General features: G+C 48.2%; 1 protein-coding gene across 1 annotated transcript; it reads left to right on the top strand.

Moving 5' to 3' along the window:
• Positions 1–512: 512 nt before the first annotated feature.
• NUDT7 (nudix hydrolase 7) lies at positions 513–11,906 on the top strand. The gene is made up of 4 exons (XM_077754048.1): positions 513–592; positions 3,059–3,212; positions 6,231–6,389; positions 11,012–11,906. The coding sequence occupies exons 1-4, from the start codon at positions 558–560 to the stop codon at positions 11,378–11,380; spliced, it is 717 nt and encodes a 238-aa protein (XP_077610174.1). The 5' UTR covers positions 513–557; the 3' UTR covers positions 11,381–11,906.
• Positions 11,907–24,805: the final 12,899 nt, after the last annotated feature.

A 24,805-nucleotide genomic window follows, 5' to 3' on the forward strand; every position in this document is an offset into this window, starting at 1 on the left:
GCGTGTTTTCATTCTCTATGGTGAGCCTTCTCTGACCTGGTTCACCCATGTTTCTCCCTCATATGCCCCCCAAGGACTAAAGGCCTCTGATTTATCTATGTAATTGTTTGATCGCTGTCTCTCTCAAGCGCTTGTCTGCAGGCTGGTTCCACGTGTCTTTTGCGGGGCTATGGGATCTGCCGAAGGACATAGTAGGTGCTGAGTAAACGTGCTAGACTGCTGTTCAGAAAAGTTGAACCAACGTAACCTCCTAGCAACAGTGAATTTGGTGTCAGAGTCCTCCTAAAACACCTACACTGCATTTCCCCCCCTTCCTTTTTTACAACGCTCAACCTCAGAATTTCTCATGGGCTCCCCGTTCCTGTGCAAGATCAAGGAGCTGGGAAGAAACCGCTTGGGCGTGTCCCCCTACGGCCTGGCCTTAAGCCCCGCCCCCAAGTCCCTAGGGCCCGCCCCTCGCCCCGCCCCGCCCCAGGCCGCGGCTGCTCTGCGCATGCCCACTCGGCCGCCCAGCGCCAGTGAGGAGTTTGGGTGCGGAAATAAACTTTGCGCTGCAGATGTCTCGACCCGGTCCTGCCCCGGAGCCTGTCAGGTAAAGTCTCCCCGGCCCCGGGCACTCCAAGCAGGGCCCGGCCCGACCCTGAGCGCGGCGCCGGGGCCTTTCGGCCGGGACTGTTCTTGCCGAGCCCATCTCCCCGCGTGCGGAGCCCGCGCTGGGTGCGCTCGCCTCCCGGGTCGCCCGCGGGGCCCCGGAGCCTTTGCACCCATGGGCGCACACCCAGCATCGTAGGGTCGCGCCCCTTTCTCCTGCGCAGCCGCCTTTCCTCTTCAGCTTAGGGCTTTTCTGGATTCCATCCCAGAAACCAGGAGCCCGCACCAGGAAGCTCCGGGTTCAAGGTCCCGGTGGCCACTTCCAGCCGTGACCCTGGGTCTGTCAGTTACCCAACCTCTCGGAGCCTGGGCGGGACCAAGCCCTAACCCCGCCGGGCTGTGGTGAGCATGGAGAAAAGCGTGGAATGCGCAGGATGAGCCCTTGCTCAGAACAGGAAGGCTGCTACGGTGCCGTCTGTATGGTGGTTATTCCACGGACCAGCCCCTAACGTGGACAGACACGCTTTTGCGGGTTTTGCTTCTGCTGGTCCCAGTGTTCAGTTCTGGGGCCTCCTAAAAAGCCACACTCGGTGGGTCCAGTGCTACTCTGACGGGCCAGTCTTCTGGGGGGCGGCCGTGTGAATGGGGTACACTCCGGAGTCCCCTCCAGTGCCGGCGGGTTGTGGTTATTTTCGGGCGTTTGGTGTTTTTGGAATCCACTGCTGTCGCCCAGCCCCTTCTAGTGAGCATCCTGCCATGAAGAAATAGGCCAAAAAACAAACCGGAGAAAAGCAAACACCTCCCGCAAACAACTGCCTATCTCCTGCCAGATACATTTGTGACGGCAGGCACCACCCACTAGGCGCTGGCAGAGTGCCAGTCACAGTATGTGAGCAGTGTCATTGCGTGTGCACAGACACCTTCAAGCATGTCGCAGGGGAGGAAGGCACGGCCTGGAGAGCTCATTCCGAAACACTTGACCCGCAGTTCTGCCCGACTCGAATATCTGATTTTTTTTAAAAAATATTTTATTTATTTTTGAGAGAGAGAGAGAGAGACAGCATGAGCAGGGGAGGGTCAGAGAGACAGGGAGACACAGAATCTGAAACAGGCCCCAAGGCTCTGAGCTGTTAGCACAGAGCCCGACGGGGGGCTCGAACCCACGAACCGGGAGATCATGACCCGAGCCGAAGTCGGACGCTCAACCGACTGAGCCACCCAGGTGCCCCTCGAATATCTGATTTTGCCCACTCTGCAAAATTGCCTTTCCCAGAGCAAAACTAAAACCAAACTGTTAGTTTCTAGGGCTGCCGTAACCAAGTGTCAGACTTGAAGGCTTAAAAGAACAGGAATTCATCCTGCCGTAGTCCAGAAGCCTGGACGGCTGAGTTTCCTGCCTCTTGCGGCTTCCAACGGGTCTTGATGTTCCTTGGCCTGTGGTCACATCACTGTAATCTCTGCCTCTGTCTTCACATTGCCTTCTTCCGTGCGTGCGTGCGTGTGTGTGTGTGTGTGAGTGTGTGTGTGTGTGTCTGTCTGTCTCTATGTCATCTCCTCTTCTATGGACACCAATCACTGGACGTAGGGCCCACCCTAAATCCAGAGTGATTTCATCTCAGAGACTCGTGACTACACCTGCAAAGGTACTACTTCCAAATAAAATCGCATTTTGAGCCTTCTGGGTGACATGGATTTTCAGGGATGCTATTTAAACTATATACTACACAGACCAGCAACAAAATACACCAGTCAAGAGGACCAGAACGTTCAAAGTCATGAATTCAGGGAACCAAACGTGGTTACAGATCCAAATACTTGCATGGTATCAGGCGATGGTTCTCAAAGTGGGTTCCTCTGGCCCACCGCAGTGGCATCAGCAGCGCTGGGAGTCGGATGCTAAGCCCCAGGCCCCTCCCCAAGCGTACTGAGTCACCGTTCCGGGGTGGGCGCAGCGATCTATGTTGGAACACGGTGAATCTGTTGCCCCTGGAGTTTGGGAACTTTCAGGCAATCGAAGACAGAAGGGTTTTTAACCCCCCCTTTTTTTTTTTAAAGCTTGATAAGGCAATTGAAGACAGAAGGGTTTGGTAACATGAGGGCCAGGCTCAGGCTAAGAGGGGGCTCGCTTGCAATGACCGGTTCACCAAACCTGTCCTAGGAATAGAACCAAGGATTTCAACAGGTAACTGCTGCATTTTTGAAAGAATCTTTTACTGTAATTTCAACTTAGTTTTCAAAGTGAACGCATACACTAAACTGTATTGTTAGCAGGTTTTTTTCCCCTTGCTCATTTTATCTTGCCCACTGTCATGCCATTGGGGTGATATTAATATTCCTGCCACGTTATTGAAAAATACAATGGGAGTCAGCCCTGGGAGGCTCCGAGAGGCACCCCAGAATCATAGGCAGGATTGGGAGCTTTTTATCATAACTGTTTACTAAAGAGTTCGGTGTGCTTCCGTTTCAGAGACGGATTGATAGATGATGCTAAGGCCCGCTTAAAAAAGCATGATGCTGGGACCAGATATTCTCACCTGTCCTACGACAAATACTCCGTCCTTATACCATTGTTGGCGAAAGAAGGAAAACTCTATCTGTTGTTTACCCTCCGGTCAGAGAAGGTAGGTGACAGAAAGCCCCCCTGCCATTAAAATTCCAGGACATCCGAAAACCCCGCCGAATCCGTCACTTGCACGCATTTTGAGTCCATGGATTCTCACATGGACTTTGAAGACTGTGATGTTCAGGGGGACAGGAAGCCAGAGGGTAGCGTGGCAGTTTTTGGAGAAGTTTTAGAAGGAAAAATAAGTAGGTAGTTAGCAAGTCATTAGAAATACTTCTAGGTCAGGGTTTCTCAACCTTGATGGTATGGCCACTTGGGCTGGATAATTCTTTGCTGTAGGAGCTGTCTGTTTCTTCAAAACAACATAGCATTTTCTTTCTTTCTTTGTTTTTTTTTTTTTTTAATGTTTTATTTATTTCTGAGACAGAGAGAGACAGCATGAGCAGGGGAGGGTCAGAGAGAAAGGGAGACATAGAATCTGAAGCAGGCTCCAGGCTCTGAGCTAGCTGTCAGCACAGAGTCCGATGCGGGGCTCAAACCCACGAACCGTGAGATCATGACCTGAGCCAAAGCCGGACGTTTAACCAGCTGAGCCCCCCAGGCGCCCCCAAAACAGTGTAGCATTTTCTTAAGATCATTTGAAATAGCCATTACATCAGGGCAGTATTTCTGTCAAGGCTGATGATTCCCAGTCAGTGCCTTCTGCCACTACTGCTTTGCTGCTGCATGAGCTAACAGAATGGAGTTCTTCTGTCCGAGGTGATCTTACAGACCGTCTCTTTCCTGGGCATGGGGGTGGTCAGTAGTCAAGATGGCAGAAACCTATCCCTCAGCTTTGTTTCCACCAGCTCATAACTCTAATTGACATGAAGATGTGTGTGATTTCTACGTACTGTGGCAATTCCTGCAGTGTCATTGATTTATTAGCAGAGAGGAACTTTACCGTGTTTTCTTTTGTTTTTTTTAAAAAGCTTGCTCAAATGGGACTTTAAATTCTGGAATGCTGCAGAATTGATAATGGCACCTGGTTTGTTCTTACACAGATATATGGGCCCTGGTGCTAAAAATGCCAACAGGACCTCTTGGTTTCTAACCATCAAGAACTGGCCTCACATTAATAAATATTTCATACGGGCCAGGCCTTGTGCCGTGAACTACAGCCACCAGTTCCTGTGACTGTGACCCTGGGAGGTACTTGGTACTTGGCCTTGGGAGGTATGTGCAGCACATTACTCCCCTCCCCCCACCCGCCATGGTGCCCTGTCGAGAAGAGGCCCACCCCGGACTCTGAGCCTGAGGCCTCCTTGACAGTTCAGTAGAGAGAGGATGCCGGGAGCTGGGCGTAAGTGAGCATCAATGAGTTGAGGTCACAGTTGCTGAGGAATTTGGTCCCACACGAGGGGATATGCTTCTCCACCTCTGGCCCAGATGAGAGAAAACAAGACCGAGACAAGAGAGAGAAAGCGACTGAGGACGCAGCAAATGGAGCCCCAGTTCTGAAGTCAGGGAGGCGTGGAATCGAGGATGGAGGGGGGAGGGGCAGTGCAGGGAGAAGGGGCTCCTGATCCTTCCCATGCAAAGAGACACGGAGGCACCAGCAACTGTCACTGCCACTGGCTCAGGTGACCGCACTTCTGGTGTTCCAGGAAGCCCTTAATCAGTGTCTGGTGGGCTGGTTAAGAGCATGGGGTGTAGAATCACACGCTGGTGTGCCGTCCAGCTCCACTGCACACCCCCTGTGTGACCCTGCCCGTGTTATTTAACCTTCCCTTGTCAGAAAGTGGAAGTGATAGCAGTATAATGGTGGCCTGAATATCCACAAATGCATGGAGAGAGAACAAATTGTGGGGGCGCCTGGGTGGCCCAGGGAGTTGGGCGTCAGACTCTCAATTTTGGCTCAGGTCATGATCTCAGGGTCAGGGGATCGAGCCCCATGTTAGGCTCCATGCTGAGTGTGGAGCCTGCTTAAGATTCTCTCTGTCTCTGTCTCTCTCTCTTTCTCTCTCCCTCCCTCCCTCTGCCCCCCTTCCCCACTTGTGCTCTTTCTCTAAAATAAAAATAAATTTTTCGGAAAAGATAAAAAACTGGGACGTATACACACAGTGGAAACAGTGGAATAGTGTTCTGTCAAAAAAAAAAAAACAGTGGAAAAGTGTTCTGTGAAGAAAAAGTACTGATATGTCGTGATGCAACATGGAAGAGTCAGAAAACCTCACTTTGATGTAATGTATATAATCGTTGAATCACGATATTATACACCTGAAGCTGATTTAATATTCTATGTCAACTATACCTCAGTTAAAACTTTAAAAGTTGAAAACGTTTGGAGCACCTGGGTGGCTCAGTTGGTTAAGCATCCGACTTTGGCTCAGGTCATGATCTCACGGTCCGTGGGTTCGGGCCCCACGTCGGGCTCTGTGCTGACAGCTCAGAGCCTGGAGCCTGCTTTGGATTCTGGGTCTTCCTCTCTTTCTGCTTCTGCCCCGCTCGTGCTCGGTCTCTCTCTCTCTCAAAAGTAAATAAACATTAAAAAAATTTTTTTAAAATAAAAATTTAAAAAGTTTAAAAGCATTATGCTGAGTCTAAGAAACCAGACAGGAAGGTCACATGTCATATGATTGCATTTATATGAAATAGCCTGAGGTCGGTAAATCCAGACACCAAAAGTAGGGGTGTGGTAGGGAGGGATGGGGAGCAGACGCTTAGTGAGTACAGGGTCTCCCTCTGGGATGAAAATATTCCGGAACCACGTAGTGGCAGTGCTCACGCCACACTGTGGATGCGTTAGATGTCACTGAGTGGTTCACTTGAAGATGGTTCATTTCATGTCATGTAAATTTTCTACTATTGTTTGTCCTCACTGTTAGAAAAATATATCGAAGTGCTTCTCCTGTGCTGTTTGGCAGAGCTGAGAACCAACCCCGGTCCCCTAGCTTCCAGTTAGGGTTCTCCTGATGGAACCTGGATTTGCATTCCTGGTGTGGCGGGAATGACCTCCGACACAAAACAGGAGTTCAGGGCGTCCCTGTTGAACGAGGGAGAGGCCCGCATTGCTGCTCTGCTCTTTCATACCCAGCTGAGGAGGTCACCTGGAGAAGTCTGCTTTCCCGGGGGCAAGCGTGAACCCACGGACGAGGATGCTGTGGCCACGGCTCTCCGGGAAGCCCAGGAGGAAGTGGGGCTGCGCCCCTGCCAGGTAGAGGTCGTCTGCCGCCTTGTGCCCTATCTCCTCGAGGTGAGTGTTGGGGGGGGACCCCTGGGGATCGGATCCACCGGCTTCAGCACTCCTTGCTTGGCCAAACAGGATCCTCGACTGTGCTGTGCACAGTTAAGAGACTGGTTCTCATGTGGACTTTGGCTCTTGTGAGTTCAGTGGCTTTGGGCAAAACCCATTTCCCCACTGGGGCCCCTCTTGGGCCGTCCAGAAATGAAAGGGTCAAACTCCACCACTGGTTCTCAAACTGGTTTCTGTGGAACCCTGTCGATGCTTCAGAGTTCTTTCAGTTTCCATTTACTTTTCACCAGTTGGCATTTCTTTTGAGAATTCAGTTGAAGAAACCTCACTCACTTGAGCATGCTGTAGACCAAATTTTAGCCCCTTGGAGGCCACCAGTATGTCAAATTTGTCCTGAATATACTCATTTCTATTGTTTATTTTTTTTAAATATTAAGGTTATTTGTTTTGAGAGAGAGCGCAAGCAGGGAGGGGCAGAGAGAGAGGGAGACCCAGAACCCGAAGCAGGCTCCATGCCCCGAGCTGTCAGCACAGACCCTGATGCAGGGCTCGAACCCACAAGCCACGAAATCATGACCTGAGCCAGAGTCCAATGCTTACCTGACTGACTTGATCTTGACACTTTCGAGGGGCACTAGTCAGGAATGTTGTAGAATGCCTCTCCATTTGGGCTTGTCTTATGTTTTCCTCATGGTTAGGCTGGGGTTGTGGGCTCGGAGGAAGACTACCACAAAGGCAAAGTGTTCTGATCACATATCAGAGGTAGGCATAGACCGTATGTTTTATACATTGGGCCTCCAGGTAAATTTTTATTTCAAGAGGAGAGTCCCTCTGATGCAATTAGAACACCAGCGGGTTAGACCGTCATGTTCCATTTGGCCTGATGTGTTGGCGGTACAGTGTCGTCACAGTCAATGCTGCTGAGACATCTGTCTTAATTGGGCCCATTTGAAAAACAGGAAGGTCACCACTCAGGGGAGACTTAGTGGGGAAGAAGCTAATGGCCCCTCAAATAAATGCTTCCTAACTGGGAGGGGAAATGTGGGATTAGGACAAGGAATGTGTCAGTGACCTTCTAGGCAGCTGCGTTCTCTCACGGGAACCCCTTCCGCTTGGCGTCTGCAAAATCCACCGGCACACTTTGGGGATTTCTCTGAAAACCCCATTGCCAGATTGAACCATGGTGGTTACAGGTTCCCACAGTGAGAGGGACTCCACTTCCGAGGTGCCCGGAAGCCACTGAGTTCGGCCTGGGAGTGGTGGGGTAACAACAGTCTTCACGGGACAGTGTCAGGTCACCAGGAGACTTTGGTGGGCCAGACCCTCCCGGAGCCGGGCGCTTCTAAAATGACCTGCTCTTGATAGGGTCATGCCAGTCACACTGTCAAGAAATTAGAATGAACACAGGGCCTTCAAGAAAGGTGTACTCTGTGGGGCGCCTGGGTGGCTTAGTCGGTTAAGCGTCTGACTTTCGCTTAGGTCATGATCTCGCGGTTCGTGGGTTCGGGCCCCGCGTCGGGCTCTGTNTAAATAAATAAAAATAAATAAAAAAAAAAAAGAAAGGTGTACTGTGTTCAGAGGTGCTAGCAAGGCTTGCTTTGTTCTTTAAACCTCACAATTCTTTTAAATGGACAAAATGCCCTGTATTAAACACTTAAAAGCATAATCTAATTCAGTGCTTCTTACCTAGGGGTGATTTGGCCCCCCAGAGAACATGGCCATGTCTGGAGATCTTTTGGGGCGTCAGAGCTAGAGTGGGTGCTGTTGGCTTTTCCCTGCCCCTGCACTAACCCCTCCCCCACCCTAAGGCAGGCTGTGGCCCTCCAGGCCCACCCCAGTGGTCGTTTTGTCATACAGGTTTGTACTTTTCTCTGTAAAATCTCAGGAGACCTTTCTCCTTTTTCTCCGTATGTGGCCTGTACGTTTCCATTCACTCTTTCACTTTGCCATCCCTGAAGCTTCAACTCCTGTAAACATTTCATGCATTTCAGTGGCGTGTCCCTTCCCGGGTGTGTTTCTGAGAGCATGTGGCTTGGGGCGTCTGGGCTGCTCAGTCGGTTAGGCGTCCGACGTCGGCTCAGGCCGTGATCTCACGGTTTGTAAGTTCGAGCCCCGCGTCGGGCTCTGTGCTGACAGCTCAGAGCCTGGAGCTGCTTCGGATTCTGTGTCTCCCTCTCTCTGCCCCTCCCCTGCTCACACACTGTCTCTCTCTCAAAAATAAATAAACATTAAATAAAAAGAGAGCATGTGGCCTCCTCCAGGGGCCCAGAAGCAGGCCTTGGCCCCGTTTCCACAGCCTAAGCCAGTCTCCGCGGGATTCCAGCTCAGCCGGTGGTCAAGATTCAGTCTTTTCTCGGTCCTAGAATGTCTGCGGGGCACCCGCCATCTTTCTTCCTTCCAAGATGGACACCTGTGTCGAGGAAACTGGGTGTCCACGGATGCTGATTCACTCACTCATACCCAAGCTGTCGCTTCTCTAAGCTTGAACCATGTTGAACATGCCTGACTATCCATCTGAAACATTCGGCCTCAAACCATCATCTCCCTTTGTGGCTTTGATATTTTTCCCACCAAATTCCTCAGACTCTGACACGCTCGTCCAGGGGCAGCACTGGCCTCGCTAAGCTGCTTGTCCATATCCGTGCCTATAACGGTTTGGTTCTTACGATAAGGTTGCGTGTGTCCCTCGCCCAGCCCTCAGCAAGAGCTCAAGTCCGAGCTGCAGCTGCGAACTCTCCAGAGCGTGTGTGAGCCGTGTGCAAGGCTGGTGTGCCGCCTCTGAGATACGGCGCCATTTGGGTCTTCAGAGAACCCCGGCGCCGTGCTCTGGAGTGTGGGCCGCAGGCCACGTGAGTCCTGGTTCCTGCCAAGCACTAGCTGGCTTTGACCTTGAGCAGGTTTCCTCAGGTCTGATTTCCATCGGTAAAGCGTCCTCCGGGTCAGGCTGTTGGGCAGAAAGAAGCAGAGAGAGGGTGCTGGGGACTAGACCAGGCCCCCGAGGCTGTGGCCACGGCGCGGCGACGGCAAGCACGAACACTCCGGGTTCTCCCACACCCTTTCTCACTCCTCTCACTGTACTTCTGAAAGCTCACGCCGGCAGCTTTCCACCTTCCCTTGCTCACAGAGAGCCTGCAGGGCCGAGAACTCTCTCAGCCAGGCGCTCCTTCGCCAGGGACCGTGCTGGGGGTCATCAGTGTCCAGCTCGGAGGTGACCGGCCGCAGCTGCCCTTGCCCGGCTTCCTCCCTGCCTCACGTGCTCCCAGAAATCACTCGTATCTGCAGGCCTCATCGCTCAGAGTCCACTTCCGGGGCGCCCTGTGACCCAAGAGGCTGAGCGTCCGCCCAGGGCCAGGTGGGGGCTACTGCTTCTGCCCCACTTATGGCCTCACATTTCCCACCCAAAGGGCAGCTGAAGCCCGTGCCCCCACCTTCCCCTCCTGGCCCACGCACTTGACTGTCACCATTAATTCCGTAACGGTCTGAGTCGTCACTGTTCTTAGACATGCGTCAGCTGTCGCTCCCCTGAGAAGTTCTCCACAGGCCTGCCCACCCTGGAATATGGTGTCGGTCTCCCAGCGTTGCCCTGGCTTCTCTCGGGATGCCACGCAGGAGCTCCAGATTTTCCTCACTTTCCATTTCAAGACTCTGCAGCAATTCTTTTTTTAACTTTTTTTTTTTTTTTTTTAAATGTTTCTTTATTTTTGAGAGACAGAGTATGAGCAGGGGCGGGGCAGAGAGAGAGGGAGACACCGAATCTGAAACAGGCTCCAGGCTCTGAGCTGTCAGCACAGAGCCCGACGCGGGGCCCGAACCCACGGACCGTGAGATCATGACCTGAGCCGAAGTCGGACGCTCAGCCGACTGAGCCCCCCAGGCGCCCCGCAGCTCTTCTCTTCTTACGCAGCTCCTGCCAGAACCCCAGGCCTCACCCTCCAGGTTTGCAGTGGGGTCTTTCACTTCACAATACCTTGCATTCATTTGCAAGCAGTTGTGTTTATAAATAGAAATCCCCACCCCACACACAGTCATCTATGTTATATAAAAGAGTTCATATATAAGTGTAATTTCCCATAATTGGGTATACGCCACAGTGAAAATGTCACTATACTTTTCTCTTGGTCAGATGGCATGTCCTCGTTCGCACTGATGGGGACAGGTGGTATCTGTCACCTTCATCTTCAGGGCCGAGAGGACCCCCTTGTTGGATACATGCCTAACTGACCTACGCTGAAATGTCCGGAGAAGTAGTCACTTCAGTGCAAATAATGCTTCAGTCTTGTGTCTTCCCTCGCTGGTAGGAATTTATCAGAGAGCTATACTTGCACAAATGCAGCTGCTAGGTGCAAGGGACCACATCTTTATAATATTGCCCGGCTGCTCTTCGCAGAGATGATGCTGGTACGTTCGGAGTCACCTCACAGATGCTGCCTCGTGCATGTCCCCCCGCCTCACGGGGAGCATGAAGTTCATTCATGTCTGCAGCAAATTCTTCCTCCCTTTCACACACACCTTATGTGCTTGACTGCTTTGGACCATTTTCTTATTTTCCTAGACGCGGCATGATTTTAGCATCTGAAACGATCAGCTCTTCTTCAGTCGTGTATTTTGTTTTCTGCTTTCAGAGAGATACGCTGATAAGCCCTGTTGTAGGATTTATAGACCACAACTTCCAGGCCCAGCCTAATCCCGATGAAGTTAAGAAGGTGTTCCTGGTGCCTCTGGAGTATTTCCTGCATCCCCGTGTCTACCACCAGAGTCACATGACATTTTCTGGCCACCATGTGGTTGTTCATTGCTTTGAGTACAGCCATCCTGAAGATGGTGTCACCTACCAAATCAAGGGAATAACAGCGAAATTTGCCCTGTTGGTTGCCTTAATTATTTTGGGGGGAAAACCCATCTTTGAAGTTGAATTTAATCTTGATGATCTAGTTTCCTCCTCTGAAAAGATCTTCCTGAAGCATCACAAACATGCTATAGGCAAGTTATGATTTATGAGACTAATATCCAAATAACTAAGGGGATTTGGTGTGTGCTTACCCATAAGAACAACAATAACACCAGCTGTCGGAAACTGACAGGTGTGAATATTTTTTTTCCACAATATGAAAGTAAAAAATACCTTGCCTTTTCCCCACTCTGCCCTCTATTACCTGAAAGAGCAAAAAGTCTTTCAAAAGTGGAAAAATGTGAGGAGCGCCTGGGTGGTTCAGTCAGTTAAGTGTCCGACTTTGGCTCAGGTCATGATCTTGTGGTCCATGAGTTTGAGCCCCATGCCGGGATCTGGGCTGACAGCTCAGAGCCTGGAGCCTGCTTTGGATTCTGTGACTCCCTCTCTCTCTGCCCCTCCCCAGCTCGTGCTTCTCACTCTCTCTCTTTCAAAAATACACTTAAAAATTTTTAAACAATGGAAAAATGTGTTTATAGTGTTGCATAATTTCACCCACAGTATGTTAACAATATCTTCTTTAACACTTATAAGAAAAAGTCTCTGACATAGAGTAGGTACTTAATAAATATTTGCTGACTCTGTGACTGTGTGGCATTGATCTTATTCAGAGGTAATATCCCTTTTGGTCTGTTACATGTGACTAGAAACTTCCAACCACCTGTCAGAACCCAGCCACCTTTTCCTCCCCGGCAGCAGAGCTGAAGCTGTGGTCTGAGCTTCCCACGGGAGAAACAGCATTACCCAGGATCCCTTGCAATTAAATGTGGCTCTGGAACTTCATCGGGGCCAATGGGATGTGAGTGAAGGTTGACCTTGCAGGTCCTCTCCAATTAAGAATTTTTAAAAAATGTTTATTTTTGAGAGACAGGGAGATAAAGAGTGTGAGCGAGGGAGGGGCAGAGAGAGAGGGAGACACAGAATCCGAAGCANGAAGTGGTAGGAATTTGGATCTCTAAATGACTCTCTGGAGCAAAGCAACCTGTCACCTTGCGCTGTGACATGAGAGACGAATAAAATTCTGTCATTTTCCTGCCACCGTTACTTGGGGTCATTCTGTTAGAGCACAGCTATTCCCCTAAGTAATACACCATAATACTGGGAAATGGCTGGATGGATAGTCCCCCAAACTGGAAGGCTTGCTGGCAGTTAGAACTCGCACCGACCTGACGTTTCACATGTGGGTTCTGTGACCCGCACAGGATGCTGGGGGCATTGCCTCGTTTAGCAGTCATGATCCAGAGCAACTGAAAAGGGATTTGAGGCCGCTATGCTCACCGATCAGGAGAGAGAACGTTCTCTCGTGTTAAGACGGTGAAAGCAGAAAAACACCGCTTTGGGGCACAAGCCCAGTATCAAAAGTCAAAAAGCCTTGAGATCGACCGCCTTTTACAGGGGCATCTCCAGACATCACGCTCTGGATGAGCAGGAATCTCTTTAATTATCACGGTGACCATCCTGCGCGAGGTCAGGGACACAAGGTGCAAAGCAACCCGACCTCAAGTCCGGGATGGCGGTTTCCCATCTTACTGCAGTTCCCAGAGGCCCAGGAAGCCAAACCAGCTGTCGGAAGACTCTGGTATAGCTGAGATGGGATGCCCGCACCAAGCCCATCAGCCAGCCACGCAACTGCCCACTGCCTCAGAGTTCTTCCTGTCTGGGAGTTGGCACAGGAAAAATACCCCATCTGCTGCTTTGTGCCCCGGAACGTTGAAATGGCACAGCTCTGGCTCCAACCCTGAAAGCAGATGTTGGGGAAGCCTCCCCATTAACATTCAGTAGCTGGCCCTGCGTGAACAGGCCTAAACTGTTTCTGAACAATTATAGAGGCATTTGCAAATGTGTATTTACAATCTGACAGCAGTGTAATTGCCTGGTAGATTGTTGAGCTCTCTGGCCGTGCCGAAAGCCGCCTCTTTGAACTGTTTGTTTTTGTGAACTCTGCAGACCTGCCTGGTTTCTAAGAGGACTTGGCCCGGCCAAAGTCTACAGACTGACGGACACTTGTGGCCACCCAATTTAAGGGGCTAAATATTTAGCAATGGAGATGTTACCCGCTCCCCCTCCCATTTAATGGTGTATTTTATGACATCTGTGTTCAGGGTTCCAGGGAAACATCCTTTGGTTAAAAGGAACAGAGGTCTAGCAAATCCGGCTCCAATGAAAGAAAGTAGGGGCAGGGTCCAGATCTCAGGAAATCTGCAAATCCGCTGGACAAATCAGCCTTAGGAAGCATAGCTGTGGGGAGGGAGCAAGCCCAGCTAGCTACCTCAAAAGCAAAAAGTTGTAAACCTTCCTTTTTGCATCCAGTTATTTTTTTTAATGTCTATTTATTTATTTATTTATTTATATTTCTGAGAGAGGGAGAGAGGCAGCGTGAGCAGGGGAGGGTCAGAGAGAGAGGGAGACACAGAATCTGAGGCTCCAGGCTCTGAGCTGGCAGTTAGCACAGAGCCCGACGCGGGGCTCGAACCCCCGAACCGCGAGATCATGACCTCTGCCAGAGTTGGACACCCCACCGACTGAGCCCCCCAGGTGCCCTGCATCCTGTCATTATTATGACAACAATGATCTGTTTGGGCTGATCTGATTTGGGCTGATTGGGCTGATTTTCTACAGACATAGAAAAGCAAGAGAACGTCACTGCGTCAGTCTCCGGTTTCTCCGAGGACCTCATTTAGTCACGCTTGGGTCACCTGGCAGGCTTTCCAGTAACCTGTAGCTTTGTTCAAGGGCAGGGATCAGGGTCAGGACCACAAAGGCACACATCTCCCTGTGTCCCCTGGGTCAGCAGGCAGTGGGTGGGAGCGTTTCTGAAGAAAGTGGGCTAGGTGGGCATCCCCAACCTCCACGGTCTCCAGTCCCTAAAATAAGTTCCTAAATTCTGTGGGTTGTTCCATACAGACAGCTCAGCTCTGTCTCCTTCTTTGCATCCCTGCGTCCTTGGTAAGCAAGTGGTTAAGAGCCTTGAGTCTGAGCGTCAGGATGCCTGGATTTGAGTCCCAGCTCCAGCATCAGCCCGTGCAGTGACTTTTTAGCATGTTACTCGTGCTCTATAGGCCTCAGTTTCCTCTTCTGTAAGTGGGAGAAATAAACCTTTTGTTTTGGGCCTTTTGAAGGGTTTAAAGGAGTGAATACATGTGACCCCTTTACTTACATACAGCACAACCCGATGCTCAGAACAATGGCCGGGAAGTAGTAAGGGCTCAATTACCAGGTAGCTTGTAATTATGGCATTATTATAACTGCAAGGTTATACTGTAACAGTAATGTCAAGTATTGTCCTTTGGTTCAGAACATCGTCATTTTCCTGTACCAGATGTTCCTGAGCTTTCTTATTTCACTGCGAGCACCTTGGCATCTCAGTAATTTTTTCACAACACAATATAGGCCAAAATAAACCCTTAATAATTTTCATTTGTTATGTTGCTCTATCCAAACAATTTAGTAAGTGTTTATGTTCTACAAACTTGGTAGCTATGGAACATAAATCATATACTAGAAAAATACTATTTTTTATTTTTGTTTTTTATTTATTTTTGAGAGAGAGAGAAAAAATAGAGCATGAGCAGAGGAAAGGCAAGGAGGGGGAGACCCAGAATCCAAAGGAGGCTCCAGGCTCCGAGCTGTCAGCACAGAGCCCGATGTCAGGCTCGAACTTACGCACTGTGAGGTCATGACCTGAACTGAAGTCACTAAGCGAAGATGCTTAACCAACTAAGCCACCCAGGTGCCTCTAGAAAATACTATGTTTTTACAAGTTTATTTATTGGGGTGGGGGTTGGCGAGGGGCAGAGGGAGAGGGAGAAAGAGACTTAGAATCCCAAGCAGGCTCTGTGCTGTCAGTGCAGAGCCTGATGTAGGGCTCGATCTCACAGACCATGAGATCATGACCCGAGCTGAAATGAAGAGTCAGACACTTAACTGACTGAGCCTCCCAGACACCCTGAAAAATACTGTTTTTATTTGACTCTTATAAGATAACCACAATTGTTGCTAATGGGATGTATGCACGCCACTTGGGGATACAAGTAGATGTAAGATTCAAGTACTGTCATGTGGTAGGAATAAATGCACAGACACAGAGAGGAGGGATGCCTGACTCAGATTTGGGACTCAGGGAAGCCATTTCAGAAGAAGTGAGCCTTGATGGCCAAGTGAATGGGGTCGTGGTGGTGATGATGGGGACGGACATTGGTTAAGCACCTGTTGTATACTTGGTCCTTTACTTTGATTACTCATTTAACCCTCATACCAAATCTCTGCGGTGAGTATTACTGCATTTTTAGATAGGAAAAGGTGAGGGCCATACAAGTTAAATATTTTCCCATGGTCACACAGTTCCTAAGTGGAAGAGCCAACATCCAAACCCACATGTATGAATTTCGCGTCTATACTCTTTCTCCTATTACCACTTACTCCAAGATAAGACTCATGTGAGTCTTTTCACCAGGACATTTCACCAGGACAGAGGCAAGAAGAGAAGGTTAAATTTACGTTTCCCTTGATTCACTCCATGTGAAAGGGAAGACAATACAAACTTAATAAATTGGAGGGAGAGCAGTGTTTATTTTTGCTGTCATCATGTCCTCCAGCTTATTCAGCTGGCGGTGCACACAGTGAAATGACTAATTAGCTAGGATGCTTTTAATTAAAGCGGAACCTACCAATTAATAAATGAAAGTGCTGGCATACTTGCTAATTTAACAACTCTGTCCATGGTGCCAGCTTTTCAGTTGAAGAACCGAGATGGGGAAACATTCCTTCACCCCTGAGACAAGGTGATTAAATAGAACTGAAGTCTTGTTCTTGTTTCCAGTTGGTTTCTTATCTGAGAATAGCATGAGGTTTTGATAAAATCGTTGGAGTGATCACCGCTCATCCAGTTGTCCTCGATGTGGTGTGCTTGGGCTGCTTGTGGGGCCCGTGTGGACGCCGCATTCGGGATCCTTGCTTCCCTTCCCGTGAGCACTCGGCGCCTCTCTGTGCCTTCCCGTTGTTGAACAGTACCCAGTATTCCTGGGTGCCCACTGCTTCAACCACCCGCGTTATGTCGCAGCACGGACATGTGGACATCGCGCCGCGTTGCTTATCTGTTTAATACATGTGTGTCTTTGCTTATTCCAGCCGTGACCCTGCAAGGGACCGAACAGCATTCCACGACACCTCTCAGCTTGACCTCCCCTGGCCCTAAATGGAGCAGGGATGGGGGGCTCCTGAGTGGTTCAGTCGGTTGAGTGTCTGACTTTGGCTCAAGTCATGATCTCGCAGTTTGTGAGTTTAAGCCCCGCATCCGGCCATGTGCTTGCCAAGCTTGGAGCCTGGAGCCTGCTTTGGATTCTGGGTCTCCCTCTGTCTCTCTTTCCCTCCCCGGCTTGTGCGCTCTCCCTCCCCACTTCTCTCTCTCCTCTCTCTCTGTCTGCCTGGCAAAAATAAACAAACATTAAAAAAAGAAAAAAGAAGTAGGGCTGGATGGCCAACCCAAAGGGAATATTCAATTTGATGGCCAGTCATCTATGACTTGTGTGATCTACTTAAGTAACTAAGCCAAGTCTATTAGATTTTCCAAAGAATTTGAACTATGCCAGAACATAAAACATGCTCAGGAACTACTTCGGGCCATGTGCATAGTGATGAGTAAGCCCCAAAAGTCAGAGTTGAAAGGTTAGTTAGCCAGTAATAGGTGGAAATATATCTTTCATCTTGGCCATGCCTGTCTTGTCAGAATCCACCGGACACACTGGAAGAAGAAGGAATATTTCCTGAGGCAATTTAAAGATTCTTTTTAAAGGGCTCATATTCAAGTCCATAAATTTTTAGTTTGTAGGTGTAGCCTTGGTTTGATATTTCCTTGACTGTAACTTTCCCCATTTTTCATTTGATATCGTCCAGCCTTTATTCGTTACTTCATCATGTCAGTCAGAGGCACTTCTGTTTCTGCTTTTTTTTCCCCTCTCTTTTTCATTTCTTTCCCACGTGAAACTGAACTTTTCTGGTCCTTTTGTTCTACTTCCTTAATTCATTTGTGTTTCTTTATTAATTTGTGAACAGATTCCTCCCTGGGTTCATTTCCTTTCTTCCGCCAGCCTGGGTTTTTCTTCTAAATCTGCTATATCCCACGGAACCTGTAAAGCATTCTGAGAAGGTGCCTACGTTTTTGTTTTTGTTTTTTCTTTCTGACTACATATCCGTATGGCCTAACATTGAACCAAATGATAAGTTGAAGATAGTTTTGCTAGAGTTCCTAACCTCTTCCAAACATGTATCGATCTGTCTTAGCCCCCTGCAGTGAATTGAAGAGTGGCCCCCAAAAGATACCGGGTCCCAGTCCACAGTACCTGTGAAGGTGACTTTATTTGGAAATAGGGCCTTTGCAGATGTGATTAAGGATCTTGGGATGAGATCATCCTTGATTTCGGGCGGGCCTTGTACAGGCATGGATGGAGAGAGATCTGAGACACACGCAGAGACACGGGGAGGAAGGCTTATGAAGATGAAGGCAGAGGTTGGAGTGACGTGGCCATGGGCCAGGGAACACGAGGACCTACCAGAACCCGGAAGAGACGAGAAGGTGCCTTCTCTAGCAATTTCAGGGGCAAGTGTCAACCTGTCAACGCCTTGATGTTGAGCTCTGGCCTCAAGAACTGTGAGAGAATAAATGTCTATTGTTTGAGGCCACCAAGTTCATGGTAATGTGTTACACCAGTCCTGGCTCTGAACCCATTCCCCCCCCCCAGTTTTGAGGAATAAGTCTCCCCTCTGCCTTAGGATTAACATGGAGACAGCCCACGGCTGACTGTCCAGGGACAGGCAAGCAGCCCACACTGTTAATCAGATTTACTTGCCCAGTAATTCCCTGGAGGTTAGGACCAAGCAGCACCAGCGCCTGTCTGCCTGCTCTCTGGAGAACGTTCTTGGGTGTTCTCACTAACTAGCCCAGCTGCTAGACTATCAGTTCCATGAAGGCAGTGACTTTACCTTGTTGGCATTTCCAGGACATGACAGCGCCTGGTCTGCAATACTTTCCAGTGTTCCTTATCTCAACAGCTCAGAAATCTGCGTCCTTGACACGATCCGTGCCCTTACGCCCTCGCAAACACGGTCAGTATTCCACTCACATCCCTGAGTCCCCGTCAATGCAGTGAGCTCGAGACCACTTCCAACAGCCAATCCTTACCTCTCTGTTCCTGAAGATGTTTCTAAATCCACAGCAGGCAGGCTGGAAGTACCAGAAAATTAATGGCCCCCATATCGGTCCTCAATCAGTTACTGGGAGAATTTGGTATATCAGTAGCCCAGTTTCTTCACCCCTCGGGTGGGATCTTTCTGAGGCATAATTCTTCATTGACTCTGAGAATAAACTGAGCTCCAGTTGTCCACTATGGTAGCTGACTTACTTTTACCTCATTTTTAGTGGCTGCCTTCTTTTTCTGGTCTCCTTTCCTCACACCCCTACCAATGTGTCCTATATATTCCAATAAATAACTTGAGTCTTTGTCTCAGAGTTTCTAGGTAAACTCAAACTAAGATACTCTTGTATCCAAATGGTCACCAAGTTCTGCTGAATTTACCTTTGAATATCTGTCAAAACTATCTTTTCATGCCTCTACTGGCATCAAGTTCATTGAAGGCATTATAGACTTCCGCAAAATATCTGTTAACTGCTGCTCTGTACCATTTTCCTCTTCACCCAGAGTTATTTTCTCAACATTTAAATGTGATCATATTTTCTTTGAGACACCTTGATGACTTCCCATTGTTTTTATGAGAAGGACTGACGGAGCTTATAAGCCCTGGATCCTGCCTACCTCTCTAGCTGTGTGTTGTATCACGTGCCACCTCCTTACTCCCTATATCCCCCTCCTATGTCCCTGGCTTTGGTTCAATTCATGGATGCCACAGGACTCTTGCACAAGCTGATCCCTCATCCTGCAATGATTTCACATTGGCCTTTGCCAACTCTTACTCATCATTCAGATCTCAGCTTCTCAGGGAAGCCTCCTCTGGCATCATAAATAGGTCAGCTCCCCTGGTGATAAGTTCTCTTGGTAACATGTCCCTCTCCCCCATAACTCTTATCACAGCTACATAATTACACCCCTTTGTCTGATTGCTCGATTGATGTCCCCTTCCTACTCTAGATTCTGAGCTCCATAAGAGCATGATCACATCTCAGTTGTGGTCCATCACCGTACCCTACCATTTAGTGCAGCACTTGGCAAAGAGTGGATACTCAACACATATTTACTAAGTGAAAGAATAAAACTAAATGGACAAAGAGGCATCTCTTTCTAATCAAACAGTCAGGTTGGTGGGCTAAGGACAAATCCATTCTCTTCCAAATAGTGTTCTTGACATTGAGCAATCTATGATGGCCCGATGTTGTTTGTCAACCCCATTTACTGCAAAAAGGGTGTAAAGGGCCCTCCCAAGAGTGAAATCAGGAAGCAGCTCTTATCTGCAGTCAGTCTCTTGGTTGTTCCCCTTCTTGGCTGTCTTGATGTACTTGCCCATGTGCCCTAGCGGGCAAGAGTTAGCTCCTCTTCCTTCTACCTCCAATGCCTGGCACACGTTTGGGCCTATGCTCCTTCAGTCTGGATAAACTTGACTTGAATCCCCACTGTGAGTGCAGGGCAAACTCAATGTCTTCCCGAGATTTATTCTAACCCTTAAGGGCTTACATTTCCTCGAATCACTTCTGGCTCAATCCCCAGTTTCAATGAATCTTGTTCTTTGTTCTGTATCTTGGGGGTCTTTCCTTCCTCCCCTCTCTACCCCGGTGTCAACCCCGGTCTGGCCACAGACCGTCTCTCCTTGTTTTTCACAAGATGCCTTTTATGTAAACCTCTGAGTGCCTTTAGTTAGTGGGAGACAGAGGGGTATCGGCCAGGTAAGTAGACTGACGGTAACACCAGAGAGCAGAACTTACATGTGAGTGTTGTGTTCTCTTGTTGTTAAGAAGGGCCTGTCCATTTCTGCCAAATCAGGCTCCAGGTTGACGCTGCGCTCCTCAGCGCTCTGGCCCTTGCCTTCTGTCCGTTCACTCGCACTACCTACATGGCGCTCGTTCCTTTTGTGGAAGGTCGTACCTAACTTACTCGATCCCTTGCATCTCATGACCACCAGGACTCACCTTCCACATCCCAAAAGCTTAGCAGTGAATTTTCCTAAATAAGAAGAACTCGTCTACATATGGCATATGGATTCCAATCACATTTTTTTTTTCTCATTCCACTGGACTTTTTTTTTTTTTTAGTGAAATGACAGGGTCAAGTGAAGACAGCCTTATAGCAAAACCCATGGGTGCTGGATGGAAAGAAACACATTTATGCAAAACATATTTGGTGTCTAAATGCACTGATCATGTAAAGAGATAGATGAGGCCGAGAGATGGCGGTGAGAGTGATGAGCTCAGAGGCTGGATGTGGAGGAAGAAGCTGCAGTTGAGGAGGCAGGGGTGGGGGGTAGAGGGCAGGAGCAATGGGATCACACTGGATTATAAACCATGGTGGTGGAAGAAAGTGTGAAAGGAAGAATTTATTCTGAAGGGGCAGTTAGTTTGACTTTTGGGGGAGGGGTTTGAGAGGAACAGTCTAGACCCGCATAGAGGCAATAGTGGGTCACCAGCCAGGGAGGTGGGCATTGGCCCTGGCACTGTCCATTAATGCGCTGTGTGACCTTGGGGACATTAACCAACCTTTCTGAACCTCAAGTTTCTTATGTAAAAAGCAGATTTGAACTAGTGGCTCTCTAAACAAGTTCTACTTCTGAAATCTTGAATTCCGGGTCTTCCCCGGCCATATTTGAGCATGTACAGGTAACCAAGCAGTTTTGCCTAATGTTTTACAAAGGAAAAAAATCTGACTGAGGGAAAGAAAAGAATCGCTTTTTGTTTACTGTTTGAAGCTAGCAGCATGCAGAGAGCTCATTATGCGAAAATACCATGTGGGGGAGATTAATTAAAAACTCTGACATTCAGAGTGGGGATTTGGGGCAGGAATGTACACGTCCAGAACTCTGGGTAGAATTAGGCATCAAAACAGCGAACCTTATTAGGTATCTAGTTAGACATTAGGGAGGGGGCATTTGGAAGCCAATATCCCAAACCCAAATGCTGGTTTGTACATTTTGTTTGAATTATTGCACATTTAATAGGATTTGGTTCCGGTGACTGTGCTTAACAGTCTGTTTCCCTGACAATGCAATCCCCAGAGGGGCAAAGGCCAGATGGAACGCGTGGGCCATTCTGTAACTTAGTAAGTGAGGCGAACGTGGATCCCCTACACACACGGTCTAAGGAAAAGAATGGCCAGCACGTGGTACTCAGTAATGGAAGGTACTATTATTACTATCAGAAAAAAATCCACACTATCCTTCATATTATAATAGATGCCCAAACAAGCCATTTTTTTTTCCAAAAATGCTTCCCGGACAAAATAACTCTTCTTTCCGGTAGTTCTATTGGCATTATCTTTGCTTCGGGGTGCTTTTGTTCCACCTACAGGCAAGTGGGTCCAAGTCATATCCCAAACGCGTCCAGTTCTCCCCGTTTCGCCTGTGACACCTGTTTTTAGCCACCATCACCTCCTACCTGGCCCCACAACAGCCTCCTAACTGGTCCCCTCCTTACGCCTTTTCTTGCCCCTCTCTGCACTCCACCCTTCACTCAACACCCACAGTGAGCTTTTGAAAACACAAGCAAAGTCATGTCACTTCTTGGCTTAAAACCTTCTTGTACCTTCCAACTGTGCCCATAAAGTTCGAGCTTGTTTCCTGGCTGACAAACAGGCACAATCTGGATCCTGCCTGCCTCTGACCCCCCTCAGCCTCGGCCACTTTGCTTCCTTTAATACAGTCTTCCTTCTCTCCCTGAGGCATGCCAGGGGCTTCCCCATGACAGAGGTTTCGTACCAGCCGTCTCCTCGCCTTGGGATGGGCTGGCTCTGGTCTTGCTTGGCTGGTGCCAGTCTTACCATCAGTTCTCGATACTCTTGTCCTTTCCTGGGAGAGTCCTACCCTTACATACTCATATTTCAGTTTCCTACACACCACTTCCATATCTGATATTTTTGTGTACTTATTTGCTTGTGTTTCTTCCCTTCTCTCTCACTAGAACATAAGCTCTGTGAGTGTGGGAACATTTTATTAAGTGTTCTTTTAAAAAAATTTTTTTTAAATGTTTTTATTTTCTTTTTGAGAGAGGGAGAGAGATAGAGTGCGAGTGGGAGAGGGGTGGCGAGAGAGAGGGAGACACAATCTGAAGCAGGCTCCAGGTTCTGAGCTGTCAGTGCAGAGCCCGACGCAGGGCTTGAACTCATGGAGTGTGAGATCATGACCCGAGCCAAAGTCACACACCAACCAACTGAGCCACCCAGGTGCCCCAAATTTTACCCTCTGCCAGGACTCAGTAAATATATCTGGAATGGATGATGGATTAATTTTGCTGAAAGCTAGGTGGCCAAGTCATTTTGCCACAAAGAAGTAGGTCAGCACCATAATGAGATCATATCAATGGTTAGGTCAAAAAATCCCATGTACTCAATTTTGATGTTTATTATATTTTAATATTGGGAATTTGATTCACCAGAGGACAATTTTGTCACCCTTTATGAATCTTCATGTTTTAGAATTGCTAATGTTTTTTTCCCTTCTTAAAAAATGTCTAATTTACTCCAGATAATTAGCCCAGCTTTATAATTTGTATATATTAGGAAAAAATGAGGACAGCCTAGACACCCAAGAACTTGTGAACTGTTTAAATAAATTATTGTAAATTATGGAAAAGTATATATGATTTCGTTTTTGTCTCATAATCTTACCCATACGTTTCTATTTAGAAACACCAAGGTGTTTGAAATTGCCTTCTCAGTGGGGCATCTGGGTGGCTCAGTTGGTTAAGCCTCCGACTTCAACTCAGGTAATGATCTCACGGATCGTGAGTTCGAGCCCTGCATTGGGCTCTGTTCTGACAGCTCAGAGCCTGGAGCCTGCTTCAGATTCTGTGTCTCCCTCTCCCTCTCTGCCCCTTCCCCACTCGTACTCCATCTCTCTCTCTTCCAAAAATAAATAAACGATAAAAAAAAGTTTTTAAATTAAAAAAAAAAGAAATTGTTTTCTCAGGAAGGGGCTTGGGATCATGCTACCCTTTAACACACAAAAAAACCTTTGAAAGGTTATAAAANTGGATATTCACCAAGGTGTTTGAAATTGCCTTCTCAGTGGGGCATCTGGGTGGCTCAGTTGGTTAAGCCTCCGACTTCAACTCAGGTAATGATCTCATGGATCGTGAGTTCGAGCCCTGCATCGGGCTCTGTTCTGACAGCTCAGAGCCTGGAGCCTGCTTCAGATTCTGTGTCTCCCTCTCCCTCTCTGCCCCTTCCCCACTCGTACTCCATCTCTCTCTCTTCCAAAAATAAATAAACGATAAAAAAAAGTTTTTAAATTAAAAAAAAAAGAAATTGTTTTCTCAGGAAGGGGCTTGGGATCATGCTACCCTTTAACACACAAAAAAACCTTTGAAAGGTTATAAAATGTAAGGATTTGGGATGTTTGAGTAGGAGGAGAGAACCTAAAAAACAAAAAACAACCAAATGCCTAGTAGAGGAAAAGGAAGTAAAAATCCAAATACGGAAATCAAGATTTGCAACTACAGCATTCAGCTATGATGGAGAAGGGTAATTCTAGCTCTATCTCTGGCACGCGTTGGCCCAGCCAACCAGGCGTCACCATGACAGACCGTGGAAGGCCCTGGGACCGTCTTCTCTGATGTCTCCTCTCCTACTCTGTTCCCGGTACACCCCACATTATCCCTGCACACCCCCGTGTATCCCATCCATGTACCTGTGTCATACACTGGTCACGTGTAAAATGCTCAGAGAATCTTCGAGAATGTTTTTGTCTTGTTTTGATTTTTACTTTGTTTATTTTGAGTGAGACAGAAAGCACAAGTCAGGGAGGGGCAGAGAGAGGAGAGACAGAATCCCAAGTGGGCTCTGCACCATCAGCACGAAGCCCCATGTGGGGCTCAAACTTGCCCACCATGAGATCATGACCTGAGCTGAAGTCAGATGTTCAACCGACTGAGCCCCCCTAGGCGCCCCACATCTCACTTGTCCTAAATAATATTGATGTATATCTATCCCAAGGCCACCCCTGAGACTAGTTCACCAAGATGGGTTAAAAAATGTATTTTATAATCCTACAAAATTTCAAGGCCACTCAATAAACACAAATGCTCTGAACTTAAGATATGGGTTTCAGTTATGGCCAGATATAGGTAATTAATTGAGAAAAAAAATATTGTACCAATAAAAGAGTGTGAGCCTTTGCATACAGAAGATACTTGCTTCTCATTCCACAGATTTTTTTTTTTTTTTTTTTAAGTAGGCTCCACACCCAGCACAGAGCCCCATGCAGGACTTGAACTCATGACCCTGAGATCAAGACCTGAGCTAAGATCAAGAGTCAG

This window comes from Crocuta crocuta, unplaced genomic scaffold, assembly GCF_008692635.1.
Source record: "Crocuta crocuta isolate KB4526 unplaced genomic scaffold, BGI_CrCroc_1.0 scaffold61, whole genome shotgun sequence".
Classification (NCBI taxonomy): domain Eukaryota; kingdom Metazoa; phylum Chordata; class Mammalia; order Carnivora; family Hyaenidae; genus Crocuta; species Crocuta crocuta.